We start from the raw sequence: 18785 nt of genomic DNA, 5'->3' as shown, positions 1-18785 counted from the left end.
GTTGATGATCGGAGATCAAGCCATTGGAGAAGAGGAAGGATTTGATATCCGAAGCAATGATGGATTCCATGACTTTGCTGATAATTGGGAGCAGGCTGATTGGTCTGTAGTTGCAAGGATCTGTTTTTGCACCTTTTTTGTGTAAAGCGGTAATGTTTGCTGATTTCCAGGATGCTGGCAGATGACCTTGAGCAAAAGAGAGGGTGAAAAGAACAGAGAGAGGGTGAGATAGAGCGGCAGAGCAGGATTTTAGGACCCGTGGGCTGATGCCGTCTGGTTCAGTTGCAGAATCAGAGTCGAGGTTTGACAAAAACTCCTCCACCTTGTCAGGAGAGAAGGACACAGAGTCCAGGAGCAGTTGTGTTCGACTGGGTAAGGTGGGAACAGAGAGAGATGGGTTTGGGGCACAAGATTTTGAGGCAAACACAGAGTTGAGGCATTCGGCTTTGTCATGTGCGGTGTCAACTGTGTAGCCATTTGAGGTAAGGGAGGGGATGGAGGGGGAACAAACACCAGAAACGGATTTCACCAGACGCCACCAGGATTTGGAGGAAGGAGACAGGTTTGAGAGTTCATTCTTGAGTGTGGAGAGATAGTGCTTCCTGGCACTCCTGAGGGTAGACACACACTTGTTCCGAGCTTGGAGGAAGGAACTGAGATTGAAACCTGAGGAGGAGGCACCGGAGGCACCTGATATAAATTTCAAGTGTCATAGCAAAGGGTATGAATACTTATGTCAATGTGATATTTCAGTTTTTTCTTTTGAATAAATTTGCAAAACTTTCTAAAATCCTGTTTTCTCTTTGTCATTATGGGGTATCGAGTGTAGATTGATGAGGGAAAAAATGAATTTAAACGATTTCAACATAAGGCTGCAACATGTCTTTTCTTTATAGCATGGTATTTTTTACCCAGCGTTTGCTATTTGTATATAAATGCTCCTTTGTATTGAAGACTTGAAAATCAAGTTAAGGGGTTAATCTATATGAAAAAAACGAAAAGCACGATGAAGCCTCGCTGGGGTGAAGTCTCATGACCGTTTATTAATTACGTACTGTTTGAACGTGAGTTGCACTGTGACTACGTCCATTAATTATGTATTAATTGGTCTGCGACTGTGTGTTAATTACGTACTATTGGAACATATCTTTTAGAGCCCTTCGACCTTTTTTCCCCTTTAGACCCCTTTTACCATCAATACCCACTTTAGACAGCTTTGACCTTTTTGTCCTCTGAAGAACCTTTGGACCTTTTAGATCTTTGTTTTGTGCCCTTCAGATCCTTGAGACCCCTTTGCCTTTTTGACTTTTTTTTTAAAACTCTTTTATCCCATTTAGACCTTTTTGGTGTCATGGTCTAAAGGGGCCTTAAGGGGATAAAGGGTTTAAAAACCTAATTTAGACTTTCACACCCCTGCTCTTTTTAGACTCCTTCATCCTTTAGACCCATTGGACCCTTTACACCATTTTGACTGCTTAGACCAATCAGACATGCAGACCGCTGTAGACCCCTTTGGACTTATTTAGACCCCTTTGGACCATTTAAACCCTTTTCACCCTTTTGACCACTTTGGACTCTTTAGACCCCATTAGACCCTTTCAATACCCTTTAATACCCCCTCATCCTGCTTAAACCCATTGATCCTTTTAACTGATTGACTCTTTAATTTGATAGATCCTTTAGTTCTTTTAGACAACCCCTTTGGGACATTTTAAGACCCTTTTAGACCTTTAGACACTTAGAGATCCTTGTATCATTATTTAGAACCTTTATACCTTTATATCCTATTAAGACCTTTACATCACATTGGTCCCTTGACTCTTTTAGACCCCTTTAGACCTTTACACCATTTCTGCATTTAAGACCCCTAAGACTCTCCAGACCTGTTAGACACCTTTAGATATTTTAGAGTTTAGAAGCACACCACACAAACATCTATTGAGTCTTCTTGCAATATACAGTGTTTACTTTTTTCAGCAAGTAATACAAAATCTACACCCACCCAGAGGGTGGGTACTCTTCTCGTGTATTATGAATTTATCTTAGAGGGCCACATGTCCCAACGTTCTAGTTTCCCCCTTTCCTTACTTCCTGTTATTTTACATGCCATCATTCACAACGGCTCTCCGTCACCATGCGTGTAAATACACTGCTACAGGGGACATGGAGCGATACAACTCAGAGAAACGTTTGGTTTGGCGAGATGTCCTCCTGCGCATGTAATTAAGAAATGACGTACGCCTCAGTAAACAAGAGAGCCTCAGAGAGTGAGAGTTAGCCTCAGTGCACCACAGTTAGACTTCGGCCTCAGTTGAGAAGAAACATTGGACAAGTAAGATTCTGAGCTGAAGTACAGTTAATAATAATAATAATACATTTATTTTATATAGCGCTTTTCAAGAAGCCCAAAGACGCTTTGACAGAGTACAAAAAACAAGTGCAAAAAGACAAGAATCAATAGGTAAATAATCAAAGCAAAAGGAAGGAGAAGGAGAAGAGATAGTCAGGGGTTAAATGCTGTGGGTTAAATGTTGAATGCAGTGTTAAACAGGTGTGTCTTGAGTGATGTTTTGAATGTGGTGAGTGAGGAGGAGTCTCTGATGGTGTGAGGTAGTGAGTTCCAGAGGGTGGGAGCAGCGATGGAGAAGGCCCTGTCCCCCCAGGATCTGAATTTGGTCCGGATGGGGGGGGGGGGGGGGGGGATCAGGAGGTTTGTACCAGCAGAGCGGAGGTTGCGGGTGGGAGTGTGTCTGGAGAGGAGGTCAATTAGGTAGGATGGGGCCAGGTTATGGAGGGCTTTGTAGGTCAAGAGGAGGATTTTGTACTGGATTCTCTGGGGGATGGGGAGCCAGTGAAGCTTATAAAGGACGGGGGTGATGTGGTCACGGGTCCGGGAATGGGTGAGTCGACGGGCAGCGGAGTTCTGAATGTATTGGAGTTTATTGGTGATTATTGAGGGTGAACCATAGAGGAGGCTGTTGCAGTAGTCCAGACGGGAGGTGATGAAGGCGTGGATGAGGGTTTCTGCAGCCGTGGAGGAGAGGGATGGACGGAGACGGGCGATGTTTTTCAGGTGAAAGAAGGCTGTCTTTGTGATGTGTTTAGTGTATTTGTCGAAGGAAAGGGTTTGGTCAAAGATGATGCCAAGATTCCGGATGTGAGGGGAGGTGGATACTGGGAAACCGTCGATGTTGAGGGCGAAGTTATGGGTGGATTTGGTGAGCGTTTTGGGCCAATGATGATTATTTCAGATTTATCATAGTTAAGTTCGAGGAAGTTGATTTGAAGCCAGGATTTTATTTCAGTGATGCAGTTTGTCAGGATAGAGTGGGTGGGGGTGGGGGTGGAGATGGACTTGGTGGAGATGAAAAGCTGGATGTCATCGGCGAAGCAGTGGAATTGGCGACCATGACGGCGGATTAAGTGACCAAGGGGGGACAGGTACAGGATGAAGAGGAGGGGGCCAAGAACTGAACCTTGGGGGACACCTTGGGGGAGGGGAGCAGTGGGGGATTTGCAGTTATTGATGGAGATGAACTGGCGTCTATCAGAGAGGTATGATTTGATCCAAGAGAGGGCAGTGCCGGTAATGTTAAAGGTGGTTTCAAGTCGGGTGAGGAGGATGGTGTGATTGATGGTGTCAAAGGCGGTGCTGAGGTCGAGGAGGATGAGAATGTTGAGGTTGCCGGCGTCAGAGGAGAGAAGGTCGTTGGTGATTTTGAGGAGAGCAGTTTCAGTACTGTGGTTGGAGCGGAATCCGGATTGGAATGTTTCATACAGGTTATTGGCAGAGAGGTGATGTTTGAGTTGAGTGGCTACAGCGCGTTCCAAAACTTTTGACAGAAAGGGTAGGTTGGAGATGGGTCTGAAGTTATTTAGGGTGTCAGGGTTTAGTCCAGGTTTTTTCAGAATGGGGGTAACAGCAGCAATTTTGAGGGATGGTGGGACGATGCCTGTAGACAGGGAGGAGTTTATTGTTGCAGTGATAAGTGGAGAGAGAGCAGGAAGGGAGGCCTTGACAAAGCTGGAGGGGATGGGGTCAAGAGTGCAGGTGGCAGTTTTCATTCCGATGAGGAGTTCAGAGAGGTCAGTAGGGGAGACTGGGGAGAACTGAGACAGGGGTTGGCAGGATAAGGGGGGCAGGTGGTTTGAGGGGGAGCGGGTGCGGTGGTGGTTAAGCTGTTGTAGATGTTGTCAATTTTGCTTTGGAAGAATGAAAGGAAGGAGATGCAGTTTTCTACTGTGAATGACTGGGTGGTGGTGTTCAGGGGGCTGAGGAGTTTGTTTATTGTAGAGAAGAGTGCTTTTGGGTTTCCAGAGCCAGAGTGGATAATTTGAGAGTAGTAGGCGGAGCGGGCGTGGGAGAGGGCATCTTTGTAGTGCTGTAGGTGGTCCTTGTAGGCTTGGGAGTGAATTGTGAGACCTGTTTTATTGCGGAGTCTTTCAAGTTGGCGAGCACGGGTTTTCATCAGGCGGAGTTCAGGGGTAAACCAGGGAGCAGAATGGGTGAAAGAAACTGTTTTGGTTTTTATAGGCGCAAGCTGGTCAAGGCAGGAGGAGAGAGTGTGGTTGTAGTAGTCAGTGAGGTTAGAAGGGGTGTGGAGGTCAACGAAGGGAGAAGTGGACATTTTTTCAGAGAGGGTGGATGAGAATGAGGTCGGTGAAAGAGCGTTTAGCTTACGGAAGTTGATAGTGTGATAATGCCTTGGTGCTGGGGTGGGGATGTTGATTGTCATAGTGATGGCTAAGTGGTCAGAGAGGGTGAGGTCGGAGCCAGAGAGATGGTGCAAAATTAATCCAGTAGAGCAGACAAGGTCCAGAATGTGCCCACAGTTATGGGTAGGAAAGTTGACATGTTGAGTGAGGTTAAAGCAGGTGAGTAAATCAGTGAAGTCAGTGGTTATTGTGGAGTCAGTGGAGTCCAGTTGGGAGCGGTGACCGAGTGGTTTGGGTTGTGATTCTGCTTGCTGGCATGCTCAAGCTGCAATGCCACGTTGTAGTTTTTAGAGCTGTGATTTGCTAATTCTCAGTTGTGTCAGGCAGAGCAAGGCCAAGACATGAGCAGTGATGAGCTCTTTCCATCTGCCCTGGGAGCGCACAGTAGCATATGTGGTAAGATGTGAATCTTCAATGCAATCTTTCCACCAAGAATGGCAACCTTCTTTATTCCCTCCTTTATTTTATCCTCTTTGACTAACATTTATTTTCTTATTTATCTGTTTATCTATCTATCTTTATCGAACTATCTATTTATTTCAAATAACAGGCCATTTAACCAAAATACTGAGGAAAGAGGACTCATGCCACAAGGTTGGCAATAGAAAACCACCTTTCTCTTAACACGTTACATATTTTACCCACATTACCCAGATTATCTCAAACAAATCCTTAGGTAAGCAAATACTCAGAAGCGCAGTTCAGCAATGTGTGCCACTGCAATCTCCTAATTCTGAAACCAGGACACAATCGCAGGATGTCAGCATGTTGAGATGTTGTTTATGGCATGTTATTATCGACTTGTGGTGCACGTGCGTGCACACGTGTATGTTTTTATGGTCAAAGGCCCATCTAAGAGTTTATCATTTTTTGGTTTTTTAGTTGTCCTCTGTTTATTGCATTTTCTATTTATGTTTATTTGTGTTTCTAGTTATCCTTTATGCATTCTTCTACTTACCCTTTGTGCTATAATTTATTGCTTAAGTTATCCTCTGAACTTTTATAGTTACCCTTTATGCTTATTTGCATTCTCTTGTTATCCTTTGTGTTTTATAGTTTTACTCCATATTTCTAGGCAAATTCTAGTTACCCTATGTTTAATTACATCTCCTATTCACTGCTTATTTATTTAATTATATTACCTTGTCATCTTCTGTGTGGATGTAACTCAGCATTAACTGGTTTATTTATCCAGGGTATTCTTGGCTTCTATCGTGGTTTTAAAAGCACAGCTGCAAGAGAGGTGTGTATTAATGTTTTATCTTCCTTACTTCTACTTCCTAGCCTTCCAATAATTTTGTATTGTGTTGAAATCTAGCATCTTATTTTATACGATATATATATATATCGGTGTCAGAATTCGGGCATATATGACTGTGTTGTCGTGGTCAGAGGACTTAAATAATCATCCTCGTAGAACTCCAGACTGCTAAAGATAATGGTAATGCCTCGTGGTTGTGATTGGTGAGGTGGAAGACAAATGTCCATGTTACTGATGGCACTTGTTGGTTCCAGATCATGCAGCAATGGCTGGATCTGAATTCGGGCCTAAACCAAAATCGAATCGGCTTGTTCTTGTCACCCAACAAACTCATTCATCCACCTAGTTTTGTCATACCTCATCCACGACTTTTTGAAATATCGTGCCATACTGCATATCGTTTTTGGTGAAGAATCACTTAAAAATATTTAAAATATCGTTTTCAGATATTCACCAAAGTCTGATCATTTCGTCCTTGTCGCACTCCCTATCTCTCCACCAAATTTCGTCCAATTTCATCCACAACTTTTTTGTTCATCTGGGTTGGAGAACTTCATTCATCATCTATATAATAATAGCGTAAGGACTCGACTTTGTTATCCCTTTTACGCCGCACCCAGCGACCCGATGCCCACGGCACTAATGGATTTATGATCTACGAATCGCGCTCTTTGTTTATCACGTACAGCCATACTCGAAAAATCTGAATTAGCCGACGTTGGGGCCCAAAAGCATCCGATTAACTGCCGATACGACGCCATCTTACGACACCATCGTATTGGCGTCTGCTGGGCGAAGGCGAAGCAAGCTGTCCGCTGATTGGACAGTCGAAGGCGACAGCAAGCCGTCCACTGAGTGGACAATCCCAGAGTGGTGCTATGCCGATTCCTATTACGAAATACGAATCCATTCATTTTTCAAAAGTATATCGTAGCGTTGTCATTTAAGTAGATTGCAATAAATACGTTGTTCATATACGCACTCTTCATTCTCATCTTTCTTCCTAACTCTTACTCGGACAAGCAAATCCCCTATGCCATCCATAATGGTACACTCTATCCATACACCACATCCTCCCTTCCGTGGATGTTCCACGGGTTTCGGCTAGTATACAGTATATCTCAAGACCCAATCACCCATAATTGGAAGGAATCACCAATAACGCATTTATTAGAGGAAATAAATACCATATAGAATTCAATAAATTCCTCCTCCTTCAAATATGTGCCCCCTTCGGAGGGGGTTGAAAATATATGCCCCCGTCCAATAAACGGCACCCCCTCAAATGATCCCCTCCTACCTAGGAGTGAGTTTATAAAAGCAAAAGCCCCCTCCACTAAACTTACCCAGGGTAGTTATTGGGGTCGAGCAAAAAATATCACTGCCAAACAATTTCTACCTTCTTAATTTGTGTGTCTGTTACTAAAAGGAGTGCACATCTGTCCATCCATTCATCATGTTTTACTCTAAAGGGTTTTTCCTGTCATAGAATAATAAAAATGCAAATAGATAGAGCAACGCTGTCTATTTGATAGCCTGGTGTTGGCTTAGCGGTTAGGGTGCAGGCTTGGGATCCTAGGATCCTCTGTTCGAATCCCGGTCGATCGCTGAATGAACGCCGGGGGGTTGACTCAGCCTGTCATCCTTCCGAGGTCGGCAAATTGAGTACCAGCTTGCTGGGATGAATGATCCCGGTGTGTACCTCGGTTTAGAATAGGTACACCGTATCCCTGCGCTTCGTAAGAGGCGACCAAGGGTTGGCGTCAGGAAGGGCATCCGGCCATAAAAACATTGCCTCAAACAGGGAACCATGATTGTCATGGGGCCCGCAAGGCTAACCCCTGCTCTAGCGGGGAAAATGGCCTTAAAACGATCATTCATTCATTCATTCATAGAGCAATGCTGTCTGGAACAGCATTTGTCTCTCTGTATGTATGTATGTGTCTATGTATGTATGTATGTATGTATGTATGTATGTCACTTCCGCCGGGATTTTACGGGTTTATTCCCTTTAAAATTTGCTTTCTCTGCAACTGTTGGTCTGATAGACACAAAATTTTCCCTATAGGGAACGCCGCCTCCTGTAGATTTTTTAAATGATAATTATGATGTCATAGGCCACATGATATGAGCGCTATTTTGGAAAACCAAAAAACTTTGCACCTCTATATCTCTGAAACCACTCCATGAAAAAAATTGAATGGTGGCTCATTGTAAAGTACTCCCCATGGGGAATAACATATCTTAATGATGATGTCATAGGTGCCTTTATTATGACATCATAAATCGACAAGTAGAACACTTGATCTGATCAGTATGACATTTCCTGGGCATGATCTAGGGATAAATTGGTCGAGAAAAAAAACTCACCAAACACAAATAAAACTGATGACGTCATCGGTCACGTGGTTCGGCATCCATATGTATAGAGTACCTGGTAGGGCAATGCCATCCAGAACAGCGTTTGTCTGTCCAGCTGGTGTATTTATTGTGTCCCTCACAAACGTCTACCAATCAGAGCTTTCTCTGTCATTTTGATAATTTGGCAGTAGATCTTGTACAATTGCATGCATTGTATCATCCATGAATGTGGGACTCTATCAAAAGCTTTCGTGTAGTCTATCCACACTGTACATAATTTTGGTCGTGTGTGTGTGTGTGTGTGTGTGTGTGTGTGTGTGTGTGTGTGTGTGTGTGTGTGTGTGTGTGTGTGTGTGTGTGTGTGTGTGTGTGTGTGTGTGTGTGTGTGTGTGTGTGTAACATGTCACGCACGATATACGTGTACACAAAATACTACTGTATAACATGTCACATATATAATATGTGAGTGTGACTGCACGGGGGTGATGCTAGACCCTACGGGTAATGTGATAGTGTATTTGAAACACAATTTGCTGTTGCACATTTTCACTTGTTATGGTTAAATGAGCCAACTTTGTTCCAATTTTGTTGTTGAAAAATGAAACCAAGACATCCTGCTGTGTCTCTGGTATTTATATATATTTGATTACACCTGAGAATGAACGATCTTCATTGAGGTATATCTGCATGTGGACTTGTTCACGCATTCCTTGACACTTGCCTCTCCTCTTTGGGCAAAGCTAACAAAGAAATACCGAATTCGACACTTGATTTGTCAGTGTTGTAACACACTTCCATCACCCCAGTTAGGGCCACTTTGAAACAGGCTCCAAAAGGAACCGTGGCCCACTTTGTTGGCTACCCAACACGAGTTGGCTAAATTAGCCTGGAAACTGTCTCGGAGACATCTGGGGACCCCGCCAGGGTTGAATGTTGCATTGTTTTGAGGCTTTAATGATTATCTTCCAAATTAATTAATCAGAATCCAAATTAATTTAATAATGACAACTACAAGGTTACAGTCTTGTTTATACAATGAATTATTTGAACACCATTGTTGATTTGATAATAACAAAATGAACCCTTTTATGCCTTTCATTCTTACCTCAAGCATGATTTGATTCATTCTGACTTGCTCATTCTGTAATGAAAGTGATTGTTATTTCTACTCATAAACTGTTATATATTTTGCTGTATTTTTCTCTATTTTAGTTTTGTAATGAATTTAATTGCAAATTTTAAACTTAGGATTCTCACGTGATATTCTGCTTTGCAGGTCCCATTCTCTCTTGTTCAGTTCCCGTTGTGGGAGTTTCTCAAGGTACGTTGAACATGTTGGTGTTCTTTTTGAGATGCGAACATCGGTTAGGATTTTTTATTTTTTATTTTATTTTTTGTATACTGAATCGAGGCTCGTGAAAGAGCTAACATTTACTTCACAAACAAATCAACCAGACAAACAAAATACCCAACTAGAACGGGCACTCGGTAGAGCGCATACCTTCGCCGCAGCTACTGTTCTGTACTTGGCATGGGAGTGTAGGGAACAGAACAGTGAACAGTTTGGTGCTGATTTCATGCAAATCGGATAAGAATTGACCGAGTTATGACAAAAAACGCACATTTTGCAAGGTCGTGACCCCCCTGACCTTTGACCCCCAACCGCTAACAAGGGTAATGTCTTCACTGGGTCATGTCGTATATCACAAGATCGGGCATTGAATTCTGAACATTTTGGCATTAGTTGCATGCCAATTGGATAAAAATTGACCGCGCTATGGTAAAAATACGATTTTGACCTTTTCGTGACCTTGACCTTGACCTTTGACCCGATTGCTCCCAAAATCTAATCAAATGTGTCCCGTATAATAACCAATCATCCCACCAAATTTCATGCAATTCGGTTGAATACTTTTTGAGTTATGCGAATAACATACACACACACACACACACAGACATACAAATAAATACACAGCGATCAAAACATAACCTTCCGCTTTTGCGAAGGTAAAAAGAGGGAGCGCAAGACAAGATGGGGAGAGATGGGGAAGCACACAAACACAACATCCGAGAGCAGGGAGATGTGTGGAAGGGAGAGGGCCCGGGGGGAGGAGGCATGGGAAGGGGGGGGGGGGGGAGGGAGAAGTATAAAACACAAGGACACCAAGGACTTCCTGGACAGAAGTTGGTATTTCAAAAAAGTGGAATTGGGGTGAAATTAGCGGGGGTAGAAAAGATCAAGGTTTTGGATGGGGGAGGATAAGAGATGGTAGTGAACAGCTGTTTTAAAGACCTGGAGGGAAGAGTGGGATTGAAGAGAGTGAGGGAGTTTGTTCCAGAGGCGGGAGAAAAGAGGAATGAAGGAGTGAAGGTGAGCAGAGAGTCTTGATTTTGGCAGTTTAACCATAAGAGGGTTGCAGGCAGATCTTGTGCGACCTGTGGGAATATTTGCGGGACAGAGCCCAGAGAGAGCTGGGGGGGCAAGGCCAGAGAGGAGTCGGTAGAAGACGGAAAGACCACCAACCTGCCTGCGGTGAGTGAGTGAGAGGCCCTTGGAGTTAGCTTCATCGCGGGAGATTCCAATGATTCTGAATGCTTTGGTTTCAACAGCGTGAAGGCGAGCTAGGTGTGAGGCAGGAGCACCAGCCCAGAGGGGAGAGCAGTATTCCATTGAGCTGCAGATGAAAGCCTTGTATGTGGTGAGGAGCTCAGGTGTGCCAAGGAAGGACTTCGCACGACGGAGGATGCCCAGTCGGCGACTGGCTTTGGAGGCCAGATTTGAAATGTGGTTTTCCCAGGAAAGATCATGGCAGATAGTGAGACCCAAAAGCTTGAGTGACAGAACTTCTTGGAGAGGATTATTCAGAAAGTGGATGGGAGGGTTGTCCAGTCGGTCTTTTCGGAGAGACATCGTAAGAGTGTGAGATTTGTCAGGATTGAAAGACATGTTCCACTTGTTTGCCCAGTCTGTGATTTTGTCAAGGTCTGCAGAGAGTGAGGAGGCTGCAGACTGCCGATCTGAGGGATGAAGAATGGAGCGACAGAGAGTAGAGTCGTCAGCAAAGAGATAGAGAGGATTTTCAAGAGAGTCAGAGAGATCATTGATTAAGACCAGAAAAAGCACAGGGCCCAGAACACTGCCTTGGGGAACTCCAGCCTGAACAGGAAGAGGAGATGAGAGAAACCCATTCAGGGCCACACGTTGACTACGACTAGAGAGGAAGTCCGCAAGCCATGCGTGGAGATTTCCATGGATACCAAAAGAGGAGAGTTTGGTGAGCAGAGCGGGGTGCCAGACCGTATCGAAGGCACGTGATATGTCAAGGGAGACTGCTCTAATTTCCTGTTTGGCATTGAGGACCTCCATCCATTGTTGAGAAAGCAGAAGCAGCATGTCCAGAGTGGAGTGAGAGGGAAGATGAAAAACATCTTCCCTCTCATTGAAGAGGTCGTTTCAAAGGGGCAATTCTTTGTAAGGTCTATCCTGATTAGGCCATCTGCTGTGCATCGAGAGACGGGGAGAGAGGAGGGTAGCAGAGGGGAAGGGGAAAGGGGGAGGGAGAAGGGAAAGGGGGAGAAGAGGGGCAAAAGGGGAAGGGAGGAAAGACAGAGAGAGACAGGTGGGAGAGTGCAAATAAGACAAAAGCTGACCTTGCCGTGATATTTAGCCCCCCGGGGATTTTTGACTGGTCGAGGGTTAAACATGACCATCACCACCACGCCTCAACACAGAGCGCCATTTCCTGTGTGTTTTGTATTTTACGGCGATGGCCCCGCTTCACACAAGAGCGACAATGGTTTCACAGGCTTGAACTGTGTCCTCCTGCACCAGATTGTATGGACAACTTACTGAAGTACAACACAATGAGTGAGAGATTGTGGGTGCAGGAGGGCAGAATGCAGTCATTGCTGCTGTGTTTGCTTCTCGGCTTGTTTCTTGCTGTTGAGTAGTTTCAGTTGCCCTGGAAGCTGTCATTGAGCTTGAACAAACATTGGTACATCACGGGTGATGAAGGCTGTGGTGAAGTTTTATCGAAATTGCGTGTGTAGTTTCTGAGAGGAAAGCAAATACCTATTTTGGAAGGCACCCCCCCCCCCCTCCGTAGACCCCTAAAGGGGCAAAATCTAACAAACTTTGGTACAGCACGGGTGGTGAAGGTTGTGGTCAAGTTTCATCGAAATTGTGTGTGAAATTTCAGAAAAGAAAGCAAATGCCTCTTTTGGGGGGTTGGGGGGGGGGGGGTCAAACCTGGACCCACTTTGACCCCCCATATACTCCCTTAGACTTCGATTTTATTAGTGCTGTGAACAAACTTCGGTACATCATGCATGGGTGATGAAGGTTGTGGTCATGTTGCATCGAAGTAGCATGCTCCCCTGAACTTCGTTCCAGGTGAGCTAAATCAAGACCAGGAATCGAACTCAGGTCCTCTGGAAAACCTGACTGGTACGAAAACTGGTAAGGTTTTCCAGAGGACCTGGGTTTGATTTCTGGTCGTGGCATGTAATTTTCCCACATATATCAATTTAATTATTTAATCCTGTTCATGAATCGAATTGCTTCACTACGCCCCCAGTGGTGTTTATAATAGAGGACATGGATTGGTCACTCCATTGGAGGAAGACCCTCTCGTGTTCAGGCCGTTGGTGCTCTTATGGTTGGCAGCGAGTGCCCCAGAAGCATTGACTGAAAGGGTGGCAATCACATGTGGGAAAATTGCATGCTCAGTCAGGGTCGCCCAGATAGCTCAGATGGCAGAGCACTTGTACGGTTTTCCAGAGGACCTGGGTTTAATATATACTAGGGCATGCCCGTACGTGGGTGCCCGTTCCTTGCCAAAAAAAAAAAAAACGCTACCCGTACGCTCTACCCCGCCCGTACGCCCGTACGCCCGTAAACAAAAAAAACAACGCTCTTCGCTTCCGCCCTTCGCTCTGACTGAATTGGGAGAAATAATGCGCATAAGAAATCGAGAAATTATTATTTTCTCCGGAAGAAATCGAATTACGAACCGTAATGGCGCACGCGCTCGGCTCGGCTCGCTCTCACATCGGCCACGCCTACGCAACAACGCGTTCTGTGATTGGCTGCCGGAAGTGCAGTCTTCACTGTCCGGAAGGTCGCATATCGCAGTTACGATGAATCGCAAATTAGTTTTAATTAGTTTTAAAACATAGTTGAACGCCAACATAGTTTGCCAACGTGAAATAAATGAATACGCTCTCAAATGTGCCGTCCGAGGCAGAGTCTGTTCGCCACGTTCGGCACACGTGATAGCTCGCTGCTCTCTGATTGGTTGAATCGTTTTTTGGACATAGCTCGGTAACTACTTCTCCGATTAATATGAAACCTTGAAAAGGCACATCCTCGGGTCCCCAGCAATATACCTGGCAAGTTTCAAGTATATCGGACCCGTGGTTGTCGAGAAACAGCGGTCACAGACATACAGACATACAAACATACAAACATACAAACATACAAACATACACACAGAGATTACTGGAATTATAGATAGATATACTGTATATATATATATATTGTTGCGGTTTTTAGAACCCTCCACTTTGTAAATATTTGTAATAATCCCTTATGAATAATCCCCTGTAAATATTCCCATTTTTGTGTAAAGGTCAAAGGTCGCACCCTAGTTAGGCCACGAGCAACACGTAGAACACCATAGGATCTTCTTTAGTTATTCCTTTAGTATGTGTTCTAGTTAAGGATCTGTTCCCAATAGTTTGACTCTACGTTGCATTAATCAAATAACCTAGGCCCCTTCTCAAATTCCCATCCTATTCATTTTGCGGCTTTACCCTCTCCAAATTGTATTACGCGCCTCTGCCAGCCGCAGCTGCCTCAGCGTTCGCTGCCTTTTGGTTGTTCGCTGCCAGCCGCCATAAGCCACGCGGCCGAGTTGGAGAAGAAGGGGGAGGAGCGCCAGGAATGAGGCGTGACCCACCAACGCACCATCAAGGGGCTGACCAGTGAGCCCTCACGACCAATCGGGGCCGAGGCAAGCTCACCGATGGGCGTATCCAAAAAGGCAAGCGGCTTAATACGCGATCGGCCAATATAAGCGGCCGCGTGGGACTACTTGAAGAGATGTGCCCTGGAGAATGACTTCAGCAGATGAGAGACGAGTCGTGCGACAGAGAGTGGTGAAGGAGTCCTTGCTTGCCGTTTTCACGAACTGTTGGAGGCGCGCAACTGGTTGAAGGCTTTGGAGTCGATCTATTACATACGCAGCATCCCAGTCTCCCCCACCCCCCGCGATATAATTGTCCGGTCGTGTTCAACGACACGCGGAGCTGTTTGCCGGGTTTCGCCTCCCAGGAGCGCGAGATCGGAGTCGGGCCTCGACGCCTACCAGCTGCCTGGATCCTTCTCTTCCTTCCCATCACCACCACCTTTTCGTGTAAGTGTGTTTGTTCTGTCCTGGGCGTGTTAATTAAGAGTGTCTAAGCTTGCCCTATGTCCTTTTATTTCCTCTTCTGTATATTCTTGCCCTTTCGTTTCCTCTTCTAGTATTGTATAATAAATTCTGTGTTCTTTCTTTACCCCTTGGTTTCGTCTCATCCGATCGCTTTCGTCCTGTCCCCAATTGATATACGTGGCACGATTCGGCCGACCGTTGTAATCGGGTTTAGTCTTTTGTTAACGGCTCGGATTTCGGACTGCGAACCACTCGGCAAACTCCATCTTGTCCGGGTCCGAGCAGGGAATTATATCCCTGCTTTGCGGAGGGATTGGCAAGGTATCTGGGAACCCATTGACTAATCACCCTGGCCAATTTCACCCCGCAAAGGAGCGTGTAACTTCCAGGAACGGAGGATCGGCCAGTGTAAAAGACAAGGGGATTAACCCCCCCTTGGTAAGGGGAGCGCCGACCCCCCGGTTCTGCAACAATATATATATATACAGTCATGTGAAAAAGTAAGTACACCCCATGTAAAGCTTTGACTTTTTCAACTTATTTCAACATACAGCTGTTTGATCTTCATTTCAACAATATTGATAGATAAAGGTGATATAATATAACAAATATCATGAAACATATACATTTTGTCGTCCATTGTATAATTTAAATAAACATAAATGCAAATTTCGCATGTGGAAAAAGTAAGTACACCCTTGGCTCGAATCGGTGGTATTGCCCCCTTTAGCAGAAAACCTCATGTAGGCGTTTCTTATAACTGTCTACCAGTCTCTGACATCGACTGGGAGAAATTTTTACCCACTCCTCCATAAAGAATTCTTTCAGCTGTGCGATGTTTGAGGGGTTTCTTGCATGCACAGCTCGTTTCAAATCCCCCCACAACATCTTGATGGGATTTAGATCCGGGCTTTGACTTGGCCATTCCAGAACCCTCCATTTCTTTCTTTTCAGCCATTCCTTGTTGGATTTACTGGTATGTTTAGGGTCATTGTCATGTTGCAAGTTCCACCTTCGATTGAGCTTCAACTTTCCGACAGATGGCCTCACATTATCCTCAAGCACCCTCTGGTACAATGAAGAATTCATACTGGATTCTATGATGGTGAGCTGCCCAGGCCCTGATGCAGCAAAGCTGCCCCAAACCATAATATTTCCACCACCATGCTTTACAGTTGGTATCCGGTTCTTGTGGTCAAATGCTGTCTTTGGTTTTCGCCAAACATGTCTTCTGGTACTGTGGCCAAATAGCTCTACCTTTGACTCATCTGTCCAGGGCACATTGTTCCAGAAGTGCTGGTCTTTGCCTAGGTGCTCATTGGCAAACTTTAGTCTTGCCCTGATGTTCTTTCTGGACAGCAAAGGTTTCCTCCTGGCACACCTCCCATGTAGATCAAATTTGTGCAGCCTCTTTCTAATGGTAGACTCGTGCACTTTGACATCAACAGTGGCAAGAGCTACATGTAGGTCCCGTGATGACATTCTGGGGTTCTTGGAGACTTCTTTCAGCATCTTGCGGTCTGCTCTCAGGCTGAACTTGCTGGGGCGGCCTGGCCTGAACAAGTTGGCAGTTGTTTGGAATCTTCTCCACTTGTACATGATCTTCCGGACAGTCGAATGATTGATTTCAAATTGTTTGGAGATCTTTTTTGATCCCTTCCCAGACTCGTAGGCATCTATAACCTTCTTTCTGAAGGCCTCAGAGAGCTCTTTTGATCTAGGCATGGTGACGCCGCACACTTCAACAACAAAGAGCAAACCAAACTAAATGTCTGATGTTTAAATAAGACAGGTTCCTCCAAGATTCTCTCCAACGATGTTCTAATCATTCGCACCTGAGCTGGTGCACCTGATTCTAATTTTAGGTATTTGAAGTAGTGATAAATGTAGGGGTGTACTTACTTTTTCCACATTCGAAATTTGCATTTATGTTTATTTAAATTATACAATGGACTACAAAATGTATATGTTTCATGATATTTGTTATATTATATCACCTTTATCTATCAATATTGTTGAAATGCAGATCAAATAGCTGTATGTTGAAATATGTTGAAAAAGTCAAAACTTTACATGGGGTGTACTTACTTTTTCACGTGACTATATATATATATAGCAATACCCCGTTTTACGCCATTTAGACCTACGTCAAATTCGACATTACGCCACTCTTCTGGAGTAAATTTCAGTTCAGCGAATGTCATTATGTGCGACTTTACGTCACTCCTACATCATAATACCAATGCATACCAATACGAACGCATACCAACGAGCCAGCTGCTGATACAGGAGAAGGCGAAGCCTTTGTTCCAGGATCTTCTGAAGAAGTACCCGGAGGATAAGGACACAACCTTCGTTGCAAACTCTGGATGGTTTGCACGCTTTAAACGGCGCTTCAGCTTGACAACGTCAGGATTCTGGGCGAAGCCGCAGCTGCCGACACTGTAGCTGCCGAGGAATTTCCTGCCACATTGAAGAAGATCATCGAGGACGAGGGATTCTTGCCCGAGCAGATCTTCAACGTCGACGAAACGGGCCTTTTCAACTGGACCCGACGGCATCAGCCCACGGGTCCTAAAATCCTGCTCTGCCGCTCTATCTCACCCTCTCTCTGTTCTCTTCACCCTCTCTTTTGCTCAAGGTCAACTGCCATCTGCTTGGAAATCAGCCAACATCACCGCTTTGCACAAAAAAGGTGCAAAAACAGATCCTAGCAACTACAGACCAATCAGCCTTCTCCCAATTATCAGCAAAGTCATGGAATCCATCATTGCTTCGGATATGAAATCTTTCCTCTTCTCCAATGGCTTGATCTCTGATCATCAATTTGGTTTCAGACCAAGTCACTCTACTCTGGACATGCTGCTTCTGCTGTCTCAACAATGGATGGAGGTCCTCAATGCCAAACAGGAAATTAGAGCTGTCTCCCTCGACATATCACGTGCCTTCGACACGGTCTGGCACCCCGCTCTGCTCACCAAACTCTCCTCCTTTGGTATCCATGGAAATCTCCACGCATGGCTGGCGGACTTCCTCTCTAGTCGTCGTCAATGTGTGGCCCTGAATGGGTTTCTCTCATCTCCTCTTCCTGTTCAGGCTGGAGTTCCCCAAGGCAGTGTTCTGGGCCCCGTGCTTTTTCTGGTCTTCATCAATGATCTCTCTGACTCTCTCGAAAATCCTCTCTATCTCTTTGCTGACGACTCCACTCTCTGCCGCTCCATTCCTCTTCCCTCAGATCGGCAGTCTGCTGCCTCCTCACTCTCTGAAGACCTGGACAAAATCACAGACTGGTCAAACAAGTGGAACATGTCTTTCAATCCTGACAAATCTCACACTCTTACTATGTCTCTCCGAAAAGATCGACTGGACAACCCTCCCATCTACTTTCTCAACAATCCTCTCCAAGAAGTTCTGTCGCTCAAGATTTTGGGTCTCACTATCTGCCATGATCTTTCTTGGGAAAACCACATTTCCAAGCTGGCCTCCAAAGCCAGTCGCCGACTGGGCATCCTCCGTCGTGCGAAGTCCTTCCTCGGCACACCTGAGCTCCTCACCACATACAAGGCTTTCATCCGCAGCTCAATGGAATACTGTTCTCCCCTATGGGCCGGTGCTCCTGCCTCACACCTAGCTCGGCTTCACGCTGTTGAAACCAAAGCTTTCAGAATTATTGGAATCTCCCGCGATGAAGCTATCTCTGAGGGCCTTTCACTCACTCACCGCAGGCAGGTAGGTGGTCTTTCTGTCTTCTACCGACTCCTCTCCGGCCTTGCACCCCCAGCTCTCTCTGTGCTCTGTCCCCCAAATATTCCTACAGGTCGCACAAGATCTGCCAGCAACCCTCTGATGGTTAAACTGCCGAAATCTCGGCTCTCTGCTCACCTTCACTCTTTCATTCCTCTTTTCTCCCGCCTCTGGAACAAACTCCCTCACTCCCTTCAATCCCACTCCTCCCTCCAGGTCTTTAAAACAGCTGTTCACCACCATCTCTTATCTTCCCCCATCCAAAACCT

At 45.2% G+C, this 18785-nt stretch overlaps 1 protein-coding gene across 14 annotated transcripts in view; it reads left to right on the top strand.

Annotated features, from left to right (window-relative positions):
- SLC25A26 (solute carrier family 25 member 26) overlaps positions 1–18785 on the top strand; it is a 110872-nt gene that overhangs the window by 66152 nt on the left and 25935 nt on the right. For 8 of the 14 annotated variants that reach the window (XM_078776835.1, XM_068114171.2, XM_068114169.2 and 5 more), the window contains exons 6-7: positions 5912–5959; positions 9615–9659. In XM_078776835.1, coding sequence (XP_078632961.1) covers positions 5912–5959; positions 9615–9659 — 93 coding nt within the window. The remainder of the gene's footprint in view (positions 1–5911; positions 5960–9614; positions 9660–18785) is intronic. The other 6 variants (XM_078776838.1, XM_078776832.1, XM_078776837.1 and 3 more) reach the window with 1 other exon arrangement.

The sequence above is a fragment of the Myxine glutinosa genome, chromosome 4, assembly GCF_964187855.1.
Source record: "Myxine glutinosa chromosome 4, kmMyxGlut1.1, whole genome shotgun sequence".
Taxonomy (NCBI): domain Eukaryota; kingdom Metazoa; phylum Chordata; class Myxini; order Myxiniformes; family Myxinidae; genus Myxine; species Myxine glutinosa.
The sequence above is the reverse complement of the archived record's forward strand: the minus strand, read 5'-3'. Positions and strand labels throughout refer to the sequence as shown.